The following is a 27249-nucleotide window of genomic DNA, read 5'->3' as shown; positions in this document are numbered from 1 at the left end:
GTACGTTCTCCCCCGTGTCCCCTCTGGGTGGTACGTTCTCCCCCGTGTCCCCTCTGGGTGGTACGTTCTCCCCCGTGTCCTCTCTGGGTGGTATGTTCTCCCCCGTGTCCCCTCTGGGTGGTACGTTCTCCCCGTGTCCCCTCGGGGTGGTACGTTCTCCCCCATGTCCCCTCTGGGTGGTACGTTCTCCCCCCGTGTCCCCTCTGGGTGGTACGTTGTCCCCCGTGTCCCCTCTGGGTGGTAAGTTCTCCCCCGTGTCCCCTCTGGGTGGTACGTTCTCCCCCGTGTCCCCTCTGGGTGGTACGTTCTCCCCCGTGTCCCCTTGGGGTGGTAGGTTCTCCCCCGTGTCCCCTCGGGGTGGTAGGTTCTCCCCCGTGTCCCCTTTGGGTGGTACGTTATCCCCCCGTGTCCCCTTTGGGTGGTACGTTCTCCCCCGTGTCCCCTTGGGTGGTACGTTCTCCCCCGTGTCCCCTCGGGGTGGTACGTTCTCCCCCGTGTCCCCTCTGGGTGGTACGTTCTCCCCCCGTGTCCCCTCTGGGTGGTACGTTGTCCCCTCTGGGTGGTACATTGTCCCCCGTGTCCCCTCTGGGTGGTACGTTCTCCCCCGTGTCCCCTCTGGGTGGTACGTTGTCCCCCGTGTCCCCTCTGGGTGGTACGTTGTCCCCCGTGTCCCCTCTGGGTGGTACGTCCTCCCCTGTGTCCCCTCTGGGTGGTACGTTCTCCCCCGTGTCCCCTCTGGTTGGTACGTTCTCCCCCGTGTCCTCTCTGGGTGGTACGTTCTCCCCCGTGTCCCCTCTGGGTGGTACGTTCTCCCCCCGTGTCCCCTCTGTTTGGACGTTCTCCCCCGTGTCCCCTCTGTTTGGACGTTCTCCCCCGTGTCCCCTCTGGGTGGTACGTCTCCCCCTCCGTGTCCTCTCTGGGTGGTACGTTCTCCCCCGTGTTCCCTCTGGGTGGTACGTTCTCCCCCGTGTCCCCTCTGGGTGGTACGTTCTCCCCCGTGTCCCCTTTGGGTGGTACGTTCTCCCCCGTGTCCTCTCTGGGTGGTACGTTATCCCCCGTGCCCTCTATGGGTGGTACGTTCTCCCCCGTGTCCTCTTTGGGTGGTACGTTCTCCCCCGTGTCCCCTTTGGGTGGTACGTTCTCCCCCGTGTCCTCTCTGGGTGGTACATTCTCCCCCGTGTCCACTTTGGGTGGTACGTTCTCCCCCCGTGCCCCCTCTGGGTGGTACCTTCTCCCCCCATGTCCTCTCTGGGTGGTACGTTCTCCCCCCATGTCCTCTCTGGGTGGTACGTTCTCCCCCGTGTCCTCTCTGGGTGGTACGTTCTCTCCCGTGTCCTCTCTGGGTGGTACGATCTCCCCCGTGTCCCCTTTGGGTGGTACGTTCTCCCCCGTGTCCTCTCTGGGTGGTACGTTCTCCCCCGTGTCCACTTTGGGTGGTACGTTCTCTCCCGTGTCCTCTCTGGGTGGTACGTTCTCCCCCGTGTCCTCTCTGGGTGGTACGTTCTCCCCCGTGTCTACTTTGGGTGGTACGTTCTCTCCCGTGTCCACTTTGGGTGGTACGTTCTCTCCCGTGTCCTCTCTGGGTGGTACGTTCTCCCCCGTGTCCCCTTTGGGTGGTACGTTCTCCCCCGTGTCCCCTTTGGGTGGTACGTTCTCCCCTGTGTCCTCTCTGGGTGGTATGTTCTCCCCCGTGTCCCCTCTGGGTGGTACGTTCTCCCCCGTGTCCCCTTTGGGTGGTACGTTCTCCCCCGTGTCCTCTCTGGGTGGTACGTTCTCCCCCGTGTCCCTTCTGGGTGGTACGTTCTGCCCCGTGTCCCCTCTGGGTGGTACGTTCTCCCCCGTGTCCTCTCTGGGTGGTACGTTCTCCCCCGTGTCCTCTCTGGGTGGTACGTTCTCCCCCGTGTCCTCTCTGGGTGGTATGTTCTCCCCCGTGTCCTCTCTTGTTGGTACGTTCTCCCCCGTGTCCTCTCTGGGTGGTACGTTCTCCCCCGTGTCCTCTCTGGGTGGTACGTCTCCCCCTCCGTGTCCTCTCTGGGTGGTACGTTCTCCCCCGTGTCCCTTCTGGGTGGTACGTTCTCCCCCGTGTCCCCTCTGGGTGGTACGTTCTCCCCCGTGTCCTCTCTGGGTGGTATGTTCTCCCCCGTGTCCTCTCTGGTTGGTACGTTCTCCCCCGTGTCCTCTCTGGGTGGTACGTTCTCCCCCGTGTCCTCTCTGGGTGGTATGTTCTCCCCCGTGTCCTCTCTGGTTGGTACGTTCTCCCCCGTGTCCTCTCTGGGTGGTACGTTCTCCCCCGTGTCCTCTCTGGGTGGTACGTCTCCCCCTCCGTGTCCTCTCTGGGTGGTACGTTCTCCCCCGTGTTCCCTCTGGGTGGTACGTTCTCCCCCGTGTCCCCTCTGGGTGGTACGTTCTCCCCCGTGTCCTCTCTGGGTGGTACGTTCTCCCCCGTGTCCTCTCTGGGTGGTATGTTCTCCCCCGTGTCCTCTCTGGTTGGTACGTTCTCCCCCGTGTCCTCTCTGGGTGGTACGTTCTCCCCCGTGTCCCCTCTGGGTGGTACGTCTCCCCCTCCGTGTCCTCTCTGGGTGGTACGTTCTCCCCCGTGTTCCCTCTGGGTGGTACGTTCTCCCCCGTGTCCCCTCTGGGTGGTACGTTCTCCCCCGTGTCCCCTTTGGGTGGTACGTTCTCCCCCGTGTCCTCTCTGGGTGGTACGTTCTCCCCCGTGCCCTCTATGGGTGGTACGTTCTCCCCCGTGTCCTCTTTGGGTGGTACGTTCTCCCCTGTGTCCCCTTTGGGTGGTACGTTCTCCCCCCATGTCCTCTCTGGGTGGTACGTTCTCCCCCGTGTCCTCTCTGGGTGGTACGTTCTCTCCCGTGTCCTCTCTGGGTGGTACGATCTCCCCCGTGTCCCCTTTGGGTGGTACGTTCTCCCCCGTGTCCTCTCTGGGTGGTACGTTCTCCCCCGTGTCCACTTTGGGTGGTACGTTCTCTCCCGTGTCCTCTCTGGGTGGTACGTTCTCCCCCGTGTCCTCTCTGGGTGGTACGTTCTCCCCCGTGTCCACTTTGGGTGGTACGTTCTCTCCCGTGTCCACTTTGGGTGGTACGTTCTCTCCCGTGTCCTCTCTGGGTGGTACGTTCTCCCCCGTGTCCCCTTTGGGTGGTACGTTCTCCCCCGTGTCCCCTTTGGGTGGTACGTTCTCCCCCGTGTCCCCTTTGGGTGGTACGTTCTCCCCTGTGTCCTCTCTGGGTGGTACGTTCTCCCCCGTATCCCCTCTGGGTGGTACGTTCTCCCCCGTGTCCCCTTTGGGTGGTACGTTCTCCCCCGTGTCCTCTCTGGGTGGTACGTTCTCCCCCGTGTCCCTTCTGGGTGGTACGTTCTCCCCCGTGTCCCCTCTGGGTGGTACGTTCTCCCCCGTGTCCTCTCTGGGTGGTACGTTCTCCCCCGTGTCCTCTCTGGGTGGTATGTTCTCCCCCGTGTCCTCTCTGGTTGGTACGTTCTCCCCCGTGTCCTCTCTGGGTGGTACGTTCTCCCCCGTGTCCTCTCTGGGTGGTACGTCTCCCCCTCCGTGTCCTCTCTGGGTGGTACGTTCTCCCCCGTGTCCCTTCTGGGTGGTACGTTCTCCCCCGTGTCCCCTCTGGGTGGTACGTTCTCCCCCGTGTCCTCTCTGGGTGGTACGTTCTCCCCCGTGTCCTCTCTGGGTGGTATGTTCTCCCCCGTGTCCTCTCTGGTTGGTACGTTCTCCCCCGTGTCCTCTCTGGGTGGTACGTTCTCCCCCGTGTCCCCTCTGGGTGGTACATCTCCCCCTCCGTGTCCTCTCTGGGTGGTACGTTCTCCCCCGTGTTCCCTCTGGGTGGTACGTTCTCCCCCGTGTCCTCTCTGGGTGGTACGTTCTCCCCCGTGTCCCCTTTGGGTGGTACGTTCTCCCCCGTGTCCTCTCTGGGTGGTACGTTCTCCCCCGTGCCCTATATGGGTGGTACGTTCTCCCCCGTGTCCTCTTTGGGTGGTACGTTCTCCCCCGTGTCCCCTTTGGGTGGTACGTTCTCCCCCGTGTCCTCTCTGGGTGGTACATTCTCCCCCGTGTCCACTTTGGGTGGTACGTTCTCCCCCCGTGCCCCCTCTGGGTGGTACCTTCTCCCCCCATGTCCTCTCTGGGTGGTACGTTCTCCCCCCATGTCCTCTCTGGGTGGTACGTTCTCCCCCGTGTCCTCTCTGGGTGGTACGTTCTCTCCCGTGTCCTCTCTGGGTGGTACGATCTCCCCCGTGTCCCCTTTGGGTGGTACGTTCTCCCCCGTGTCCTCTCTGGGTGGTACGTTCTCTCCCGTGTCCTCTCTGGGTGGTACGATCTCCCCCGTGTCCCCTTTGGGTGGTACGTTCTCTCCCGTGTCCTCTCTGGGTGGTACGTTCTCCCCCGTGTCCACTTTGGGTGGTACGTTCTCTCCCGTGTCCTCTCTGGGTGGTACGTTCTCCCCCGTGTCCACTTTGGGTGGTACGTTCTCTCCCGTGTCCACTTTGGGTGGTACGTTCTCCCCTGTGTCCTCTCTGGGTGGTACGTTCTCCCCCGTGTCCCCTCTGGGTGGTACGTTCTCCCCCGTGTCCCCTTTGGGTGGTACGTTCTCCCCAGTGTCCTCTCTGGGTGGTACGTTCTCCCCCGTGTCCCTTCTGGGTGGTACGTTCTCCCCCGTGTCCCCTCTGGGTGGTACGTTCTCCCCCGTGTCCCCTCTGGGTGGTACGTTCTCCCCCGTGTCCCCTCTGGGTGGTACGTTCTCCCCCGTGTCCACTTTGGGTGGTACGTTCTCCCCCGTGTCCTCTCTGGGTGGTACGTTCTCCCCCGTGTCCTCTCTGGGTGGTACGTTCTCCCCCGTGTCCTCTCTGGGTGGTACGTTCTCCCCCGTGTCCTCTCTGGGTGGTACGTTCTCCCCCCATGTCCCCTTTGGGTGGTACGTTCTCCCCCCCCCCCCCCCCGTGTCCTCTCTGGTTGGTACAGTCCCCCCGTGTCCTCTCTGTAATCCTGTGTTCCTATTTAATGTGGCGGCCCCACTTTTTGTTGCCCCTTTAAGCCTCAGCCCCCCACCTGCTGCCCACATCTGTTGCCGCTTTAAGCCTCGCGCGCTCCTATATAAGGCGCGCGCGCCGCTGCTTCTAGCATCCAAGATGGCGGACCTGCTCAGTTCTATTCTCAGCTCCATGGAGCGGCCGCCTCAGGTCGGGGACCAGGAGAGTCGGAAGAAGGCCCGAGGTGAGCCGGGTGACATGATGGGGGTAGAGGAGTCGGCAGGCCCCGGTATTCGGGTCACTCAGCCCGAAGGGTAGCGCTACACCCGTTGTTTCATTTCTCTCGCCGAACCGGCGCCAGCGTCTCTCTCTATTGGCCGGGCCGCCTGTCCGTCATATTATTGTAGGGAGGCATCGACCAAACGGAGGTGGCGCCACCTTTCCATAGGCTGGATGGTCGCTAGGAGGGATCTACCCCGGTTGTTACTATCGGGAGATGGCCCGGCCAATCCAAGAGAGACGCTTCTTCCTATTCGTGGCTGATTGGCTGACCAGCTGCCCATAGCGTGGCGCAGTTTGATTGTGATTGGCTGAAGCATTGCCGCGTCCTTCAGTGGGAATAGAGGAGGGCGGAAGTAGCCAGGCTAATGTCTCCTCCTGGTAAAGCAAGCTGCTTCCTCATTGGTTGCTGTAACTGCTAGTCATACAGTTAAAGGGCCAGTGAGGCAGTTTTAATAGTAGTGTGATCATGCAGACAGGGAGGACCACATGGAGGCAAAAAGTCAGAGGACACTATAGGAACTCATTTATTACATTTAAATGAGAATTTTCAGCCTCAAATTAGATTCTGCAGTTGTTCATTGTCCTGGACTGTGTCCTTAACATGAACTAGCAACCACATGGTGGGGGAGGAGCCACTTTTTACCATTTTTCAGGGGTCTTCAAACTTTGGCCCTCCAGTTGTTCTGGAACTAAAATTCCCATCATGCCTAGCCATGCCTGTGAATGTCAGAGTTTTACAATGCCTCATGGGATGTGTAGTTCCGCAACAGCTGGAGGGCCGTAGTTTGAGGATCCCTACACTAGATGGTCCTCTTAGACATCCCAGGTACTATGAGTGCCGGCTCCTTTCTCCAATGTCCTGATTACTTTGGATGCAGGAGCACTTCTGGCTTGGCCCAACCAGCATCACCAGTGATCTGACCTGTACAACCCTGAGGCCCTACACCAATGGGCCCCAATAGCAGCCGGCCCCAGCGCCTAGTCATTTCCGGAAGACGCCCCCATCTGGAGGTTAGGAGAAGGAAGAGCCTGAACTGGAAGACTTTTTAACTCCCTAACTTGCAAATTCATGGGCAAGGTGCTTCGAATTTTGAAAATTTTATATGTTAATTCCTAGTGACCACTCAAGGTCGCTTACTGATGGCTGAGAGCCGGTAGGATGGGTTCATGATGGCCTCAGAACTTTAAAACCAATCACGGTATAGAAAGATCTGGAGTCCTGACTGGCCTTGGGCATCAGAGCCCATTTAGGTCACATACTGATCAGGAGCCAATAGGATGGGTTCCTGATGACCTCAGCACTATGAAACCAATCATGGTACAGAAAGATCTGGAGTCCTGACTGGCCTTGGGCATCAGAGGCCATTTAGGTCACATACTGATCAGGAACCAATAAGATGGTTTCCTGATGCCCACGGTAGAAAAAGATCTGGAGTCCCTACCAGCTATGGGCATCAGAGCCCATTTAACTCACATACATACTTTTCAGGAGCCAATAGGATGGGCTCCTAATGACCTCAGCACTATGAAACCAATCATGGTACAGAAAGATCTGGAGTCCTTCTGACTGGTCTTGGGTATCAGAGCCAATTTAGGTCACATACTGGTGATCAGGAGCCAAATGGGATGGGTTCCTGAACTTCCTGATGACCTCAGCAATATGAAGCCAATCACGGTACAGAAAGATCTGGAGTCCTTCCTACCGTCCTTGGGCATCAGAGGCCATTTAGATCACATACTGATCAGGAACCAATAAGATGGTTTCCTGATGCCCACGGTAGAAAAAGATCTGGAGTCCCTACCAGCTATGGGCATCAGAGCCCATTTAACTCACATACATACTTTTCAGGAGCCAATAGGATGGGCTCCTAATGACCTCAGCAATATGAAGCCAATCACGGTACAGAAAGATCTGGAGTCCTTCTTACCGTCCTTGGGCATCAGAGGCCATTTAGATCACATACTGATCAGGAACCAATAAGATGGTTTCCTGATGCCCACGGTAGAAACAGATCTGGAGTCCCTCCTACCAGCTATGGGCATCAGAGCCCATTTAACTCACATACATACTTTTCAGGAGCCAATAGGATGGGCTCCTAATGACCTCAGCACTATGAAGCCAATCATGGTACAGAAAGACCCAAGACCAGTCAGAAGGACTCCAGATCTTTCTGTACCATGATTGGCTTCATAGTGCTGAGGTCATTAGGAGCCCATCCTATTGGCTCCTGAAAAGTATGTATGTGAGTTAAATGGGCTCTGATGCCCATAGCTGGTAGGAGGGACTCCAGATCTTTTTCTACCGTGGGCATCAGGAAACCATCTTATTGGTTCCTGATCAGTATGTGACCTAAATGGCCTCTGATGCCCAAGGACGGTAGGAAGGACTCCAGATCTTTCTGTACCGTGATTGGCTTCATATTGCTGAGGTCATCAGGAAGTTCAGGAACCCATCCCATTTGGCTCCTGATCACCAGTATGTGACCTAAATTGGCTCCGATACCCAAGACCAGTCAGAAGGTCTCCAGATATCAGAGCCAATTTAGGTCACATACTGGTGATCAAGAGCCAAATGGGATGGGTTCCTGATGACCTCAGCACTATGAAACCAATCACGGTACAAAAAGAGCTGGAGTCCCTCCTACCAGCTATGGGCATCAGAGCCCATTTAACTCGCATACTGATCAGGAGCCAATAGGAAGGGTTCCTGAGGACCTACGCACTATGAAGCCAATCGTGGTACAGAAAGGTCTGGAATCCCTCCTACTGTCCTTGGGCATCAGAGGCCATTTAGGTCACATACTGATCAGGGACAATGTGGGCTATGTGGGACTTTAGGTGAGACACCGGCAGGTATGCCCAGCGTCTCCATCCCTGTATCGGAAAAAACAAATTGAAAAGGATTAAAAGAGGTGCATGGAAGCCAGCCAGCCCCCAGTCTGATGTACTCACCCTCCAGTCTGCCACCAACCAAGTAGACCTGTCTCGATAGAAATAAAGAACAGGGGTTTAGTTGACACGCATTTGCAAACGCATACTGATCGGGAGCCAATAGGATGGGTTCCTGATGACCTCTGCACTGTGAAGCCAATCATTGTACAGAAAGATCTGGATTCCTGACTGGCCTTGGGCATCAAAGCCAATTTTAGGTCACATACTGGTGATCAGGAGCCAATCGCATGGGTTCCTGATGACCTCAGCACTATGAAACCAATCAAAGCACTATGAAACCAATCACGGTACAAAAAGATCTGGAGTCCCTCCTACCAGCTATGGGCATCAGAGCCCATTTAGGTCACATACTGATCAGGAGCCAATAGGATGGGTTCCTGATGACCTCTGCACTGTGAAACCAATCACAGTACAAAAAGATCTGCAGTCCTTCCTACCGGCCTTGGGCATCAGAGCCAATTTAAAGTGCTGGATTAAAGAGGAACTTTACCCTCTTACTTGGAGTTAACCTTGTTAACCCTGTCTTACCTGGTCTGCTGGGTTGCAGTGAAATAACCTACTTCCTTTGCCAATGATTCTGGCACTATCATGCAATGCCATCTTCCATGGTGACAAGATCAGGAGGATAGCTGGCGCTTCAGTTCCTGGTATCCGGCCTCTTACCTCCGACTGCATGTGTCCAGCATGCTTAACTTAGCCATTAAGCCTCCTGGGATGCATGACGTAGGTATCCCCAAAAACTTTGGGTGGGGGTGGTACATCTAGGACTGGGACAAGGAGCGGGCAGCTGCACTTGGGCTCAGTGGAACAAGGGGGCAGAGAATGGGCAAGGGAAATAAACCCATGCATCAATGGGGGGGGGGGGGCGCACTTCTGCATCCTTGCCCTGGGTGCTAGATGAACGTGTCCCAGTACTGGGTCCATCATTCTTGCCTAGGTGAGAATTCAGAAAAGGGGTGTTCCCCCCCCCCCCCCCCTCCCATGTCGAGGAGCCAGTACCTTTTTAGGTAGCTTGCCAGCAGTCCCAAAATGCCTACACCTCTCTATTCTAGCCTTCTCCCCCCAAGGGGAAGCTTCTAGAGCTGGAGCCTCAAGGCTTACCTCTTTGCTGTGGCCTGGTCCTTGCAAGGCTTCCCTTGACGACCAACCAACATCGGACTCCCACCAGATTAGGTATTCAGTGCCCTTTTTCCCCAAGATGCCTTGCATGGGCAAGGCTGGCACTACCTCACCTTCTATGGCAGGGTTCCTCCAGAGTTTGCTTGGGGGGGGGGGGGTGGCTAGGTTCCTCAAGCAATTTCTGCCTCTCGGATAAGTTCCCCCCTGACACCATTGATCTTTTTAGCTATCTGTAAGGGGCTAATTCCTCCCAGTAGCCACAAATGTAAGGAGTATTCTCCCCACTGACCATCACACCAATGTACATGGAGTTGTACATGGCCAAACGTTTTGAGAATTACACAAATATTAATTTTCAGTGTTTTTAGAATTACAAGCATTTCATAAGTGTCAAACTTTTTATTGATCGTTGCAAAGAATCAATATTTGCAGTGTTGACCCTTCTTTTTCAAGACCTCTGCAGTTTGCTCTTGCATGCTGTCAATTAATTTCTGGGCCACATCTTGAATGATGGCAGCTTAGTCTTGCATAATCAATGCTTGAAGTTTGTCAGAATTTGTGTAGTGTTGTTTTTTTTTTTTTTTTTTTTTCCCCCTCACCCGCTTCTTGAGGATTGGCCCCAAGTTCTCAATGGGATTAAGATCTGGTGAGTTTCCTGGCCATGGATCCAATATTTCGATGTTTTGTTCCCCAAGACAGTTGGTTGTCACTTTTGTCTTATGGCGAGGTGCTCCGTCATGCTGGAAAAGGCATTATTCCTCACCAAACTGTTCTTGGATGGTTGGGAGAAGATGCTCTGGGGAGGTTTTTGTACCATTCTTTATTCATGGTTGTGTTACATAGTTACATAGTAGGTGAGGTTGAATAAAGACAACAGTCCATCCAGTTCAACCTGTGTAGGTGTGTGTGGCCGTAATCATCTCACATACCCCTGAATGTTCTGATCCTTGAGATGTACGTCTAAGAGTCTTTTGAAAGCCACCATACTTCCCGCAGAAACCACCTCTTGTGGTAGAGAATTCCACAATCTTGTAGCCCTAACAGTAAAGAACCCCCTGCATTGCCTGAGGTTAAAACGCTTCTCCTCTAATCGCATTTCCTCTAATCGCATTGTATGTCCTTGAGTCCTCATGCAATCCCTTCGACTGAATGCCTTTTTTTTTTTCTATGCCGAGATCACCATTGAGATATTTATAAATTGCTACCCTCTTTCCCTGAAAATAAGCCCTACCCCGAAAATAAGACCTAGCATGGTTTTCAGGGATGGCTGCAATATAAGCCCTACCCCGAAAATAAGCCCTAGTAAAATCCTTGATATCAGCCCCTCCCTCTGCAGTATTCAGAGAGGGAAAGTAGAGCTCTGGAGGGTCACGTGAGTGCCCAGCGGTGTTGTAAATATGGTATTTTCCACAATAAAGTTACAAAAGGAGACACGCTGCACATTATATAATCTTTTTACAAAATTGATTACATAATTTTATAATGACTTTATCCAAGGTTTATTTTTGGGATTACAGAATGTCATAATGCTGACTCCTGAGCTGACAGCGAGAGAACATTTTTTTTTTTTTTGTAACATTTTATTATTTTATTCCAGTTTTTTTTTTTTTTTTTAGAACATAGAGAGGGCTAAATGACACAACACAAGCACTGTGCTGTCTACCATGCTTTAAAGCATCAGGCTATTTATTTATTTTAGGGTTATAATCAGACTTGTATAAAGTACTCGAAATTTCTACTTGAGTAAAAGTACAAGTGCTCGATCAAAAAATTACTTGAGTAGAAGTGGAAGTGCTCGCAGAAAAAGTTACTTAAGTAGAAGTACTAAAGTATTCAACATTTTTTATACTTAAGTATTGCAAGTAGTTTTTTCAAAAAATTTGCTACTTAAGTACTAAAAGTAAAAAGTACCAGTAGTTTTGAAAAAAAATTTCTACTCAAGTACTGAAAGTAGAAGTACAAGTACTGTGTTATGTAGTTATTAAAGAAATAAGTCAAAAGTTTGAACATCATATTGTTTTTATTATTTCAAATGATTTATTCAAATGATTAACCTGTGTTTGTTAGTAGTTTCTTGATGCACTTTAAGCGCTGTAGCACCATTTATTTGTTTGTTTCATATTTTCTTTTTATTGGAAAGATTTGGTATAGCAGCTTTTATTATACACAGCCTTTATTTCCGTATGCGCTGATTTACAAATAACATTATACACATTTTTTTGAGCTTTATGCAACCTGCCATCTACTGTTCTGGCAGTGGTAATTTTTTTAAAAGTAACGAGTAACTATGCAGCACAAAAAAAAAAATACTTGAGTAGAAGTATCGAAATCATAGAAAAAATGTAGTGAAGTAAAAGTAGAAGTAGGAGAAAAAAATTCTACTCTAGGAAAGTACAGATACCGCATTTCGGTACTTAAGTACAGTAGTGACGTAGTTCTACTTAGTTACTATACATCTCTGGTTATAATCCCTTTAGCCCCCATTCACACTAGGGCGACTCACGAGGCGACTTGTCGCCCCAGGTCGCTTGACATAACCAAACCAATGTAATTGAATCAGTGGCGTCTTAATTGCCGCTATTAAGTTCGCTCCGACTTCCGAAAAGGGTCCGGTACTACTTTCAGGCGACCAGTGATCCGACCTGTCCCATATACTTCAATGGGAGTCGCCTCCTTATCTTAATTGAAGCGACCTGTAATCCGACTTGTCGTCCGACTTTGCAAAAAAATGGTAGTGAAAAAGAAAAGAGCATAATTTTCATTAAAAAATGAATATGTCTTCTGTCAACCTGGCCGTTTTTCTTGCAGGCATTTAGCGGGCATTTTTTTAGGCAGGCATGTCATTTTTTGGATTTCGTTTCTGGGGGGTCTAAAAAGTGTCCCTGTCAAGTTTCAGCTCTGTAGCATGTCCAGAACCCCTAAAAAACATCATTTTTACTATATTTTCTGTAATACGGCTTCTCTGCGGCTGGCTTTTTTTCTTGCAGGCATTTAGCGGGCATTTTTTTAGGCAGGCATGTCATTTTCTGGATTTAGTGTCTGGGGGGGGGTCTAAAAAGTGTACCTGTCAAGTTTCAGCTCTGTAGCATGTCCAGAACCCCTAAAAAACATCCTTTTTACTATATTTTCTGTAATACGGCTTCTCTGCGGCTGGCTTTTTTTCTTGCAGACATTTTGCGGGCATTTTTTGGGCGTCTTTGGAGGCATGTGCTTCTTAAAAATTATAGGAAAAAAGCTTTTTTTTTTTTTTTTTTTAAAAAAAAAAAAAACAGGAAAAGGAAATTAAGTCACAAGACATCATATTGTGATTGGCCAAATAAAAAGTCGTCGCGCTGGAAGCGACGCTACTTTAGTGGTAGCGGCAATGTGAACCAGCACTTAAAGTCTTTTTACATACCTTAAATAAATAAGACATCCCCTGAAAATAAGCCCTATTGTGTTTTTTGTAGCCAAAATTAATATACAGTGGGTACGGAAAGTATTCAGACCCCCTTCAATTTTTCACTCTTTGTTATATTGCAGCCATTTGCTAAAATCATTTAAGTTCATTCTTCTTCCTCATGAATGTACACATAGCACCCCATACTGACAGAAAATCGCAGAATTGTTGACATTGTTGCAGATTTATTAAAAAAGAAAAACTGAAATATCACATGGTCCTAAGTATTCAGACCCTTTGCTCGGTATTTAGTAGAAGCCCCCTTTTGATCTAATACAGCCAGGAGTCTTTTTGGGAAAGATGCAACAAGTCTTTCACACCTGGATTTGGGGATCCTCTGCCATTCCTCCTTGCAGATCCTCTCCAGTTCTGTCAGGTTGGATGGTAAACATTGGTGGACAGCCATTTTTAGGTCTCTCCAGAGATGCTCAATTGGGTTTAAGTCAGGGCTCTGGCTGGGCCATTCAAGAACAGTCACGGAGTTGTTGTGAAGCCACTCCTTCGTTATTTTAGCTGTGTGCTTAGGGTCATTGTCTTGTTGGAAGGTAAACCTTCGGCCCAGTCTGAGGTCCAGAGCACTCTGGAGAAGGTTTTTGTCCAGGATATCCCTGTACTTGGCCGCATTCATCTTTCCCTCGATTGCAACCAGTCGTCCTGTCCCTGCAGCTGAAAAACACCCCCACAGCATGATGCTGCCACCACCATGCTTCACTGTTGGGACTGTATTGGACAGGTGATGAGCAGTGCCTGGTTTTCTCCACACATACCGCTTAGAATTAAGGCCAAAAAGTTATATTTTGGTCTCATCAGACCAGAGAATCTTATTGCTCACCATTCTGGAGTCCTTCAGGTGTTTTTTAGCAAACTCCATGCGGGCTTTCATGTGTCTTACACTGAGGAGAGGCTTCCGTCTGGCCACTCTGCCATAAAGCCCCGACTGGTGGAGGGCTGCAGTGATGGTTGACTTTCTACAACTTTCTCCCATCTCCTGACTGCATCTCTGGAGCTCAGCCACAGTGATCTTTGGGTTCTTCTTTACCTCTCTCACCAAGGCTCTTCTCCCCCGATAGCTCAGTTTGGCCGGACGGCCAGCTCTAGGAAGGGTTCTGGTCGTCCCAAACGTCTTCCATTTGAGGATTATGGAGGCCACTGTGCTCTTAGGAACCTTAAGTGCAGCATAAATCTTTTTGTAACCTTGGCCAGATCTGTGCCTTGCCACAATTCTGTCTCTGAGCTCTTCAGGCAGTTCCTTTGACCTCATGATTCTCATTTGCTCTGACATGCATTGTGATCTGGAAGGTCTTATATAGACAGGTGTGTGGCTTTCCTAATCAAGTCCAATCAGTATAATCAAACACAGCTGGACTCAAATGAAGGTGTAGAACCATCTCAAGGATCATCAGAAGAAATGGAAAGCACCTGAGTTAAATATATGAGTGTCACAGCAAAGGGTCTGAATACTTAGGACCATGTGATATTTCAGTTTTTCTTTTTTAATAAATCTGCAACAATGTCAACAATTCTGTGTTTTTCTGTCAGTATGGGGTGCTATGTGTACATTCATGAGGAAGAAGAATGAACTTAAATGATTTTAGCAAATGGCTGCAATATAACAAAGAGTGAAAAATTTAAGGGGGTCTGAATACTTTCCGTACCCACTGTAAGACCCGGTCTTATTTTTGGGGAACCACGGTATCATGTCCCCTCTCAAGGCGTCTCTTAGGCAAAATGGTGAGGTAGCCCACTCCCTCGGCTGAGAAGCAACCCCACACATGAATGGTCTCAGGATGCTTTACTGTTGTCATGACAGAGGACTGATGGTAGCCTTCAGCTTTTCTTCTCCAAGCAAGGTTTGTTCCCGATGCCCCAAACAATCGGAAAGAGGATTCGTCCCTTGTGTTCCTTCTTCGCAAATGCAATGGAAATGTTTTTATGGGATGAAGTTCATTTCATGGCAAAGAAGGACTTTGCAATTCATCTGATCACTCTTCATAACATTCTGGAGTATATGCAAACTGCCATCATAAAAACTGGGGCAGCAGACTTTGTGAAAATGTATTTGTGTTTTTAAAAGTTTTGGCCATGGCTGATCTGGTGTTTTTTTTTTTTTTTTTTTTTTTTTTTTATTATATATATATATATATATATATATATATATATATAAGATTTCTTAAAAAGGGAGGTGTAGCCTCTAAACCTATGGTCACCTTATGGTAAAACCTTACTCGCTACTGAGGGCCTCTAGGCAAGGCAACTACACGATTACTCTCACTGCAAGGGATCCTGACCTTGACTATGGTGGCACCTAGTGGCCAATTTGGGAATTTACCCTGGGCGCTCCTGTGCGTTAACACTACAGTAGGGGGGTCTCTAAACTTTAGTCAGTTCATTGCCCATATAATTTAGAAAATGTCCCGGCATTAGTGGGAGTAATAAAGGTAAAATAGTGCCTCATCATTGGTTGCATAGTTACTCTGGTTGAAAGACACACGCCCATCCAGTTCAGCCAACATACTGGCGTCAGTGGGCGGAATAGTGTCCCATCATTGGCGTCAGTGGGGGTCGGGAGAGACAGTGCCCCATTATTGGTGTCAGTAGAAAGCCTATATCTTGCCCTTAGGGCACTATTAAAAAATAAAAAGGGCCGCGTACAGCTCCCCGGGCCACAGTTTGGTGACCCCTGCCCTACAGAGTCACCGACATGGCAAGTCAATGCTCAGCCAGAGCCTGCGACTTACCAGCTTGCACCTTCATTAGGGACTGTGATGACAAAATAAAAGGTTGGTACAATGCAAACCTTTCCATAATTGCCAACATTTTTCACACCTCCAAAATACAGTGCATCCGGAAAGTATTCACAGCGCTTCACTTTTTTACATTTTATGTTACAGACTTAATCTAAAATGGATTACATTTATTATTTTCCTCAAAATTCTACAAACAATACCCCATAATGACAACGTGAAAGAAGTTTGTTTTGAAATATTTGAAAATTTATTAAAAATAAAAAAGGAAAAAGAATCCCATGTACATAATTATTCACAGCCTTTGCTTAGTACTTTGGTGAAGCACCAATTACAGCCTCCGATCCTTGAGTATGATGCTACAAGCTTGGCACACCTATTTTTGGGCAGTTTCTCCCATTCTTCTTTGCAGGACCTCTCAAGCTCCATCAGGTTGGATGGGGAGCGTCGGTGCACAGCCATCTTCAGATCTCTCCAGAGATGGTTTTTTTTTTTTTTTTTTTTTAATTCCTTTATTGAAAAGAACAAAGTACCAGAGTACAACAGCAGCACACGTGGATACATAGGAGACAGTCAGTCGAGCATCATAAAGCAAACACACAATAAGTGCTATTGCAAAAAAAAAAAAAAACTCACTAAAACACAAACGGCAGCAGGAACCATAGGTACTGTAGGGGACCAACTGAACATTTCAAGAACCTCTCCAGAGATGTTAATCGGGTTCAAGTCTGGGCTCTGGCTGTGCTTGGGGTAGTTGTCCTGTTGGTAGATACCCCTTCGACCCAGTCTGAGGTGCAGAGCTCTCTGGAGCAGGTTTTCATCAAGGATGTCTCTGTACATTGCTGCATTCATCTTTCCCTCCATCCTGACTTGTCTCCCAGCCCCTGCCGCTGAAAAACCTCTCCACCGCATGATGCTGCCACCACCATGCTTCACTGTAGGGATGGTATTGGCCAGGTGATGAGCGTTGCCTGATTTCCTCCAGACATGACACTTGCCATTCAGGCCAAATAGTTCCATCTATGTTTCATCCGACCAGAGAGTTTTTGTTTCTCATGGTCCTTTTGGGGCCATGAATACTTGGGATTTTTTATTTTTAATAAAGTTGCAAAGACTTCAAACAAACGTCTTTCATGTTGTCATTATGGGGGAGTGTTTGTAGAATTTTGAGGAAAATAATGAATTGAATCCATTTTGGAATAAGGCTGTAACATAACAATGAGGAAAAAGTGAGGATAGGTTCTGGACTGTATTTGGTCTCAGTTTGCTGTAAGTCCCGGTTCTATGTCTTCATGTTTAGCTTATGTCGGCTTCCACAATCATTGTTCTCCAGCACCCCCTCCTTGTATGGCCATAGCCCAATTCCCCCCCCCCCCCCCCATCAGAGGAGCCTGTACAGGAGAATCTCCTCCCATCAGAGGAGCCTGTACAGGAGAATCTCCTCCCATCAGAGGAGCCTGTACAGGAGAATCTCCCCCCATCAGAGGAGCCTGTACAGGAGAATCTCCCCCCCCCCCCCCCCATCAGAGGAGCCTGTACAGGAGAATCTCCTCCCATCAGAGGAGCCTGTACAGGAGAATCTCCTCCCATCAGAGGAGCCTGTACAGGAGAATCTCCCCCCCCCCCCCCCCCATCAGAGGAGCCTGTACAGGAGAATCTCCTCCCATCAGAGGAGCCTGTACAGGAGAATCTCCTCCCATCAGAGGAGCCTGTACAGGAGAATCTCCTCCCATCAGAGGAGCCTGTACAGGAGAATCTCCTCCCATCAGAGGAGCCTGTACAGGAGAATCTCCCCCCCCCCCCCATCAGAGGAGCCTGTACAGGAGAATCTCCCCCCATCAGAGGAGCCTGTACAGGAGAATCTCCCCCCATCAGAGGAGCCTGTACAGGAGAATCTCCCCCCATCAGAGGAGCCTGTACAGGAGAATCTCCCCCCCCCCCATCAGAGGAGCCTGTACAGGAGAATCTCCTCCCATCAGAGGAGCCTGTACAGGAGAATCTCCCCCCCCCCCCCCCATCAGAGGAGCCTGTACAGGAGAATCTCCCCCCCCCCCCCCCATCAGAGGAGCCTGTACAGGAGAATCTCCCCCCCCCCCCCCCCCATCAGAGGAGCCTGTACAGGAGAATCTCCCCCCCCCCCCATCAGAGGAGCCTGTACAGGAGAATCTCCCCCCCCCCCCCATCAGAGGAACCTGTACAGGAGAATCCCCCCCCCCCCCATCAGAGGAGCCTGTACAGGAGAATCCCCCCCCCCATCAGAGGAGCCTGTACAGGAGAGTTTGGCCTCTTCACCCCTCATCACAGATTATTGTAACCTTGGGAGTTTGAGTTCCCTAGGGAGTCTTCATCTATATGGAAATTTCAGCAACGCGGTGCTGGGAGGAAAAATAAAACTGTGTGCAGGGAAATGGAACAAGATTTTCCTTTACGTCCTGGAGCCGAGTTGTACTATTTTTATAGTTTTTTTGTTGCTTACTAATCTTGTAAGATGACCTTGGGTGTGTGGAAAGGCACCTAATAAATAACATTTATCATTAATGAACCACTTCAGGGGTCGCTGTGTATCTTTTTTATATTTCAAAATGGGAAACCGTACTTCTTGTATGCTGTATACGGTGTTCTTGCAACTTACTTCCGTGTCTGTCTACAGAGCAAGCTGCCCGCCTCAAGAAGATGCAAGAACATGAGAAGAGGCAGAAGCTGGAGTTCAGGAAACGGGTAAGTGACCTCCGACATCAACCTACCCTCCTCCTCCTGCAGGGTGACACATATAGAAGGGGATAGGAGTCTGTACTCCTCCTGCAGGGTGACACATATAGAAGGGGATAGGAGTCTGTACTCCTCCTGCAGGGTGACACATATAGAAGGGGATAGGAGTCTGTACTCCTCCTGCAGAGTGACACATATAGAAGGGGATAGGAGTCTGTACTCCTCCTGCAGGGTGACACATATAGAAGAGGATAGGAGTCTGTACTCCTCCTGCAGGGTGACACATATAGAAGGGGATAGGAGTCTGTACTCCTCCTGCAGGGTGACACATATAGAAGGGGATAGGAGTCTGTACTCCTCCTGCAGGGTGACACATATAGAAGGGGATAGGAGTCTGTACTCCTCCTGCAGGGTGACACATATAGAAGGGGATAGGAGTCTGTACTCCTCCTGCAGGGTGACACATATAGAAGGGGATAGGAGTCTGTCCTCCTCCTGCAGGGTGACCCATTAAGAAGGGGATAGAAGTCTGTACTCCTCCTGCAGGGTGACACATATAGAAGGGGATAGGAGTCTGTCCTCCTCCTGCAGGATGACACATATAGAAGGGGATAGGAGTCTGTCCTCCTCCTGCAGGGTGACCCATATAGAAGGGGATAGGAGTCTGTACTCCTCCTGCAGGGTGACACATATAGAAGGGGATAGGAGTCTGTACTCCTCCTGCAGGGTGACACATATAGAAGGGGATAGGAGTCTGTACTCCTCCTGCAGGGTGACCCATTAAGAAGGGGATAGGAGTCTGTCCTCCTCCTGCAGGGTGACCCATTAAGAAGGGGATAGGAGTCTGTACTCCTCCTGCAGGGTGACACATATAGAAGGGGATAGGAGTCTGTACTCCTCCTGCAGGGTGACACATATAGAAGGGGATAGGAGTCTGTACTCCTCCTGCAGGGTGACACATATAGAAGGGGATAGGAGTCTGTACTCCTCCTGCAGGGTGACCCATATAGAAGGGGATAGGAGTCTGTACTCCTCCTGCAGGGTGACACATATAGAAGGGGATAGGAGTCTGTACTCCTCCTGCAGGGTGACACATATAGAAGGGGATAGGAGTCTGTACTCCTCCTGCAGGGTGACACATATAGAAGGGGATAGGAGTCTGTACTCCTCCTGCAGGGTGACCCATTAAGAAGGGGATAGGAGTCTGTCCTCCTCCTGCAGGGTGACCCATTAAGAAGGGGATAGGAGTCTGTACTCCTCCTGCAGGGTGACCCATTAAGAAGGGGATAGGAGTCTGTCCTCCTCCTGCAGGGTGACCCATTAAGAAGGGGATAGGAGTCTCCCTGTCCTTGATGATCCATGCATTTGTTTTAATTTTAAATTCAAAAAAAACATTTTATTGTAGAAAGATGTGAACATACAGCAATATATATAGATGCAGTACAAGGTATAAACCAGTGATTAGGGAGAAGAATAAAAATCTACATCTGTACATACGCTTTCCTCCTGTTTGAAATGTATTTCTTTTTAGATGGAGAAGGTGGTGTCGGAGTTCATACAGGACAGCACACAGACGAAGAGGAAACTTCAGCCAATGGGGAAGATTGAGCGCAGCATACTGTTAGTATAGCTTGTCTCTGTCTCTCTGTCTCTCTGTCTTTCTTTCTCTTCTTTCTTTTTTTTTTTTGTCGCTCTCTCTTTTTCGCTCTCATGTGCCTTGTTCTCCCTGTACAGACATGACGTGGTGGAGGTGGCCGGTCTGACTTCATTTTCCTTTGGCGAGGATGAGGAGAGCCGATACGTGATGATCTTTAAGAAGGTGCGTGTTGGTTTTTCCTCCTTCTAGTAATGGCTGTGTTGTCTCCGACATCTCATGAAGATTTCCACTTTCTAGGAGTTTTCTCCGTGTGATGAGGAGCTGGAAGCGTATCGGAAGGGGGAGGAGTGGGACCCGGTAAAGGCGGAGGAGAAGAAGAAATTGAAGGTATGGTGGAGTGTACCTGCTGGGAAGAGGCCCAGTGTTATTATTACTTAGATTTTTTTATTGGGCTTAATTCACTAAAACTGGAGTGCAAAAAACCCGGTGCAGGTGTGGATAGAAACCAATCAGCTTCCAGGTTTTATTGTCAAAGCTTGACCACTTGCTGCCAAATCGCATACTTGTATGTCCTTTGACTTCAAGGGGTAATACCAGGGTGATATGCAGCTGCAGGCATCACCCCAATACCGTCTTTTAGAGCTGACGGTTGGCTTTCCTGTAATTCCTGCTGCTTTTAAGTGCCCCCCCCCCCCCTTCTGGCTGTTCCTGGCTGGAGACCCAAACAAAGCTGGAATCGGGTCTCCCATATGGTAACCCAGAAGCGACGTCATGCCGTTCCTTCCAGTTTACTCGGGAACCAACGGCACCAGCTTTCAAAAAATCGAAAGTATTCAAAAAACGCAGATCTTTGCGTTTTTGAATAATTGTTCACAGGAGGGGTTTGGGGTCTTATAGACAGACCCCAGATCTCTCTAAAAAAAAAAAGTACCGGTCGCTGCCTATTACTCGAAGGGATGTTTACATTCCTTCTGACAGCAATAAAAGTGATCCAAAAAAAACATATTGTGTAAAAATGAGGGGGGGAAAAAAAAACGCCCCCCCCCCCCATCCTCAGTGCTCGCACGTAGAAGCAATCTCATTCATAAGTCGCGCCCGCATATGTAATCAGTGTACAAACCAAACGTGTGAGGTATAGCTGCGATAGTTGGCGTGAGAGCAATAATTCTAGCGCAAGACCTCCTCTGTAACTAAACTGGTAACCTGAAAAAAAAAAAAAAATATATATATATATATATATATATATATATATATATATATATATATATATATATATATATATTATATAATTTTTTTTTTTGTACCGTTTTGTTTTTCGACATTTAACGAGTGTGCGCAGTTTTAAGGCCTCACATGTTATGCATCTTGTTTACTCGGCATAACCTCATCGGCCGTTTCTTCAGAGCGCATGCGCCAATGATGTCATCGGCTGCATGCAGTGTAAATCTGTCCTAAACGGTGCACATTTAGGAGATATTTACAGTACCTATAGGTAAACCTTTATCATAGGCTTGCCTATAGGTACAAACCCCACAGGGGAATATAAAACCTACTTTTAGTGGTTAAAGAGAACTGTTGCTTTGCCCTGAATGGGTAAAGTCCATTCTTTTTAACGCCTCGACACCAGCCGTATGCATATGTGGCAGCACTGCAGGGGGGACCTTATGCCGTGCTTTCACCTGTATGCATTTGACCGGAGGTGATGTGTTTAGCATGCTAAATAACATGCCCCCCCCCCCCCCAGGGCCGTGATTGGCTGTCAATCAGCAAACCTTAGTGGTGGATAGGACAGGCTCCTAATCTTGTGACAGCCAATCGCAGTAATCAGCTAATTGTGAATCCCATGCAACACATCTGGCATTACCATCTTTTAACCCTTTCACTACCATGGCCATTTTCTGCACGTGTTTAAAATCATTCTAGGCCTAAATATTACATACCCCCCCCCCAACATATATTTTCTGAAATATATGTATTTTCCTACACCCCAGAGAATAAAATAGTGGTAGGTCCATTTTTTTTTTTTTTATGTCGCTTGATATTACCACAGAAATCTAGGGGAAAAAAACCACACTAAAGTGAATTTTTAGGGACCACAAACCCAATGAACTACCCAAATTTTTGGTAAAATAAAAGACGAGGCTGCACCGAGTAAATGGATACCCAACATGTCAAACCTTAAGTTTGCGTGTGCTCGTGAAATGGAGTCAAACTTCGCTACTCCTATATTTTTTTTTTTATAGGCGACCCTTCAATAGCCCCCCTATAGGTCATCAGTTTAGTGTTACGAAGGGGGTCTGGTGCTATGAATATTGCTCTGCGTTTACTTTTGTGCATATATGTGGGGGTCCCCAATTCTTGGGGGGTATTTTATATGCTTGGATGTAACTTTTTTTTTTTTTTTTTTTTTTTTTCATTTTATGCATGTGGTGATATTTAGGTGACTGGCTCGCTTTAATGAGACATGCAGGGTCTGAAAGCCCCCCCCCGGCTCCACTGCATGTATTGCAATACATCCCTTCCTGGCTATGCTAGGGGACACTGAGGCTGGCCTGGAAGTGATGTCATACATGTTGCTTTTTGGGTCACGGCAAGAAGGGGAGAGCGGATGTGTGCTTATCTCCTTCTCCTCCACCCGCTATGTCGGCCCTGGGCCTGCAGATGGGCATGCGAAAACTGGAATACATGGGGGGGGAACCCCTGGTACCGAGGGTGTGTGGAGGCAATCGGGCGGCAGCAGCCTGAATGCATGGAGTAATGGAGGAGTTATGAACCCTTTTCAGTTGTGCGGCCTGTGTCCCATTGGGGAGATCTGCCTTCACTTCCTGTCCCATAACAGAGAGTTAAAATAATCCTTCAAGTGGGGAATCGCTGGTTGTCACCAGAACTGGTGTACCCATAGGAAGATTTTCCTTACTTCTTTCTGGTGACAGACCAAACCTTCGGTGATCACGGTAAACGGGACAAATGGAGGTGGTGAATCTCCCTCATAGGGGAGGGGGGGGGGGCACAGACAGAAATAAAAACCTGACAGAGGTTATAATCCATCTCCACTCTGTCCAAAACTTTAAAAAAAAAAAAAATGTGCCTTTTGGTTCTAGTTTTAGTGTCCCCATCTTGCTAAGGGTGCTGGTACTCTCTGGGTTTTATAATACTTGCTCCTCCTTCTCCACATATAACTGACGGTCCCTGGTGGTGCTGATCTTGTTCTGGCAGGAACAGGCCCAGAAGGAGGCAGAAGCTGACGCCCTGAGAGGTCCGTCCTGCGTCAACCCCAACACTGACTACAAGGACAAATACAGTCACCTGATCGGGAAAATTGCGGCAAAGGATGCTGCCCACACTCTGCAAGCCAACAAGGCCTACGGCTGTGGTAAGAACTGATTGGGGGGTGTGGGGGGGGGGGGCATGTGACAGAAAGCTTGACTTATCCAAAGTGATGGGCTCCTATGTTTTTTTTTATTTTGGGCACGCTGCAGACAAAATTTAGAGAATGAACCTTGATATGCATGCGCAGCCTACCCACTTGTTACAAGGTGACCCTGTCCTAAGTAAAACATGGGGCTGCCAATAATAACCTCTTTCTGCAAATGCTAGTTCCGTGGCTAACATACTGGCTGGCCTTCATGCTTCAATCCTCTGAGCTCTGAGCTGCTGACCTGGAACAAGCATTCAGATAAAGAAGTTCTGCTTTCCAGGAAATGTAACTTCTTTCTTTCAGGTCAGAGTATTAAGACTATGTTCACATGCCGGCGTAGCGATCGCAGGCAGAATCACCGCGATTCTGCCCGCGATCCGGAAATCATTGCAAGTCGCGGGGCGCCTGTGCGTTGCCTGTGATTTGCAATAGTACCCCAAACGCTGTGCGATGTTGCCGCGATTTCTGCCTGCCGAATCGCGGTAACATAGAGCAAAAAAAATCGTGGGACGCATGACGCCTAAAAAAGGTACAAGAGCTTCTTTGGGGCGTCATGCGTCCGCTCAAAAAAAAAAAAATTTGCATGACGCCCCAAAGAATCTCTTGTTCTTTTTTTTGCGCAATGTTATCGCGATTCGGCAGGTGGAAATCACGGCAACATCGCACAGTGTTTGGGGTGCTATTGCAAATCACGGGCAACGCACAGGCAATGATTTCCAGATCACGGGCAGAATCGCAGTGATTCTGCCCGCGATCGCTACGCTGACATGTGAACGTAGCCTGAAGCTGGAGGGTCAGGATGACAGCCAGGGGGCTTGCTCTCTAATAGATGCACAGTGGGGTTGATTTACTAAAACTGGAGGGTGCAAAATCTGGTGCAGCTGGGCATGGTAGCCAATATGTTTCTAACTTTGGCATGTTCAATTAAGCTTTGACCAAAAAAGGAAAAAAAAAAAATGGAAGCTGATTGGTGTCTATGCAGAGCTGTACCAGATCAGCTTCCAGTGTGGGTTTTTTTTTTTTTTTTCGGGGCGTGTCGTACAGGGGTGAGGACAGTATTGGTCAGGGAGTGGCATGTCCTATTGGGATCAGAGAGGGCCATGGTATACAGGTGTGAGGATATTGGTATTAAGGGAGGAGCTATGGCATACAGAGGTGGGGACAGTCTTGGTCAGAGAGGGCCATGGTACACAGGTAAGAGGATAGTGTTCGTATTGAGGGAAGGGCTTTGGCATACAAAGGTGGGGACAGTATTGGTCAGAGAGGGATATGGTACACAGGTGTGTGGATAGTATTTATTGAAGGAAGGGCTATAGCACACAGAGGTGGGGACAGTCTTGGTCAGAGAGGGATATGGTACACAGGTAAGAGAGGTATGGGGTTCGTATTGAAGGAAGGGCTATGGCATACAGAGGTGGGGACAGTATTGGTCAGAGAGGGCCATGGTACACAGGTGTGAAGTTAGTATTATTAAGGGAAGGGCTATTGCATACAGAGGTGGGGACCGTATTGGTCAGAGAGGGATATGGCACACAGGTGTGTGGATGGTATTAAGGGAAGGGCTATGGCATACGGAGGTGGGGACAGTATTTGGTCAGAGAGGGATATGGTACACAGGTAAGAGGATAGTATTAAGGGAATGGCTATGGCATAAAGAGGTGGGGACCGCATTGGTCAAAGGGATATGGTACTCGGGTGTGTGGATAGTATTATTAAGGGAAGGGCTATGGCATACAGAGGTGGGGACAGTCTTGGTCAGATTGGGCCATGGTATACAGGTGTGAGGTTAGTATTATTAAGGGAAGGGCTATGCCATACAGAGGTGGGGACAGTCTTGGTCAGAGAGGGCCATGGTACACAGGTAAGAGAGGTATGGGGTTCGTATTGAGGGAAGGGCTTTTGCATACAGAGGTGGGGACCGTATTTGTCAGAGAGGGATATGGTACACAAGTAAGAGAGGTATAGGGTTCGTATTGAGGGAAGGGCTTTGGCACACAGAGGTGGGGACAGTATTGGTCAGAGGGGGCCATGGTACACAGGTGTGTGGATAGTATTATTAAGGGAAGGGCTATGGCATACAGAGGTGGGGACAGTATTGGTCAGAGAGGGCCATGGTACACAGGTAAGAGGTATGGGGTTCGTATTGAGGGAAGGGCTTTGGCATACAGAGGTGGGGACCGTATTGGTCAGAGAGGGATATGGTACACAAGTAAGAGAGGTATAGGGTTCGTATTGAGGGAAGGGCTTTGGCATACAGAGGTGGGGACAGTATTGGTCAGAGGGGGCCATGGTACACAGGTGTGTGGATAGTATTATTAAGGGAAGGGCTATGGCATACAGAGGTGGGGACAGTATTGGTCAGAGAGGGATATGGTACACAGATGTGTGGATAGTATTAGTGCCGGTTCACACGAACGCGGCACGACTTCGGGGGCGACCTGTGAAGTAGCCTGCACCGCGACTTGCACGGACTTCATATAATGAATGTTTATGCAAGTCGCTCCGATGTCGCCCCGAAGTAGTACAGGAACCTTTTTTCTTAGAACGGTTCCCGTAGCACACAATGGACCGCGACTTGTCAGGCTGACCAGTCGCCTGACAAGTTGCGGTAGTGTGAATGGAGTCTTAAGAGGAGGGCTATGGCATACAGAGATGGGGACAATGTTGAACAAGGGGTCCATGTCATTCTGTTGGGATGATAATATTGATTAGAGAGGGCATTGTCATACTATTGGGATGACCAGTGTTGATTTAGAAAGGGCCATTTCATAGGGGTGTGAAGTCGGTGTCATACAGGCATGCAAAGTATTGATCAGGGAGGACCATGGCATACAGATGTGAGGACAGTATTGATCAGGGAGGACCATGTCCTACAAGTGTGAAGACTGTATTGATTTAGGAAGGGCCATGGCATACAGGTGCAAGGACAGTGTAGATCAGTGAGGGCCTTGTCATTTTAGGAGTTCCTGAATACCTGGGAATAAACAGAGCATCTTCACTAGACGACATTGATTTCTTGTTAATTGCAATTCTATCTCCTCCCTCAGTTCCCGTTGCTAACAAGCGAGACACGCGCTCCATCGAGGAAGCTATGAATGAAATACGTGCTAAGAAGCGTTTGAAACACGACGATGGAGAGCCTCCATCCGGCACCTCCTAAGACGGCTCTGAGGATTACCGAGACTGACATATGAACATTTTTATCTCCTAGTGGTTTTAATACTCATGGATTATTCTAAAAAAAAAAAAAAAAAAAAATGTTGTTCTCCGTATATTAGTTAATTTTTTAAGACGTTTGGAAGCCTCATAAGGCGAGTTCTGTACAGAACAGTCCTCGCTGATGTCCTCCTCTGCAGGCTTGGCACCTGATGTATTCAACTATCGGAAAAACAAAAACCCTAACTGAAATATGAAAACACTTTAAGAAATAATTTTATCTGCTTTTTAACTATATTTTAAGCTGCTTCATGGTGGTTTTGTTTTTTAATATGGTTTTTATATGGTGAAGAAAGGACAGCGCTGGATAGAGCTTTCAGGAGGTGCTGTGCTTGTTTTTTATTGGTCAGCGCCTGTGGTGTTCATCCAGTTAGATGGGTACCAGGTCAGCCTAAAGGATCAGAATGCACTATGTCAGGTTACAGAAGTGTGTATTTTTTTTTTTTTGCTGGATGTTTTTTAATAAATGTTTGTTCATTCCTAGAGAGGTGTGTGTGAGCACCACTGATAGGACTTTGACTAGGTAGCAACACCCCATCACATCCTTCCTTTTGGGGTCACTACATCCTGTATGTGTGTGGGCCTGTTGTGACTGTTTTTTCTCCCCAAACCCCCCCCCCCTTTTTTTTTTTTTTTTTTTTTTTTTTTTTTTTTTTTTTGAATGCTCTGGCCGGCTGTTCGTTTGAAGCTACCTCTTCATTAAAGTGATCAAACCTTTCATTTAAATTGTGTGTCTGTGCTGTTTTTGACGTTTTAATGTGTGGTTTTTCAAACTGTCATCTTTGGT

At 49.0% G+C, this 27249-nt stretch overlaps 1 protein-coding gene across 1 annotated transcript; it reads left to right on the top strand.

The window, feature by feature from the left end:
* Nucleotides 1-5105: 5105 nt before the first annotated feature.
* Nucleotides 5106-26475, top strand: SPAG7 (sperm associated antigen 7). Its single transcript, XM_082256563.1, has 7 exons — nucleotides 5106-5230; nucleotides 18173-18240; nucleotides 19763-19851; nucleotides 19966-20050; nucleotides 20126-20215; nucleotides 23045-23201; nucleotides 26294-26475. Exons 1-7 carry the CDS (start codon nucleotides 5146-5148, stop codon nucleotides 26404-26406), a joined length of 687 nt encoding a protein of 228 aa, XP_082112689.1. The 5' UTR covers nucleotides 5106-5145; the 3' UTR covers nucleotides 26407-26475.
* Nucleotides 26476-27249: the final 774 nt, after the last annotated feature.

The sequence above is a fragment of the Pelophylax lessonae genome (genome assembly GCF_965119305.1).
Source record: "Pelophylax lessonae genome assembly, chromosome: 4".
In the NCBI taxonomy this organism is placed as follows: Eukaryota; Metazoa; Chordata; class Amphibia; order Anura; family Ranidae; genus Pelophylax; species Pelophylax lessonae.
Note: the sequence above shows the minus strand (reverse complement) of the source record. Positions and strands in the feature narration are given on the sequence as shown.

Excerpts from the sequence above, each read along its gene's own strand:
- SPAG7 (XM_082256563.1), top strand. The coding sequence starts at position 5,146 with ATGGCGGACCTGCTCAGTTCTATTCTCAGCTCCATGGAGCGGCCGCCT. Across the intron at positions 19,852-19,965 it reads AAGATTGAGCGCAGCATACT|ACATGACGTGGTGGAGGTGG; the intron begins GTTAGTATAGCT and ends CTCCCTGTACAG. Across the intron at positions 23,202-26,293 it reads CAACAAGGCCTACGGCTGTG|TTCCCGTTGCTAACAAGCGA; the intron begins GTAAGAACTGAT and ends CTCCTCCCTCAG.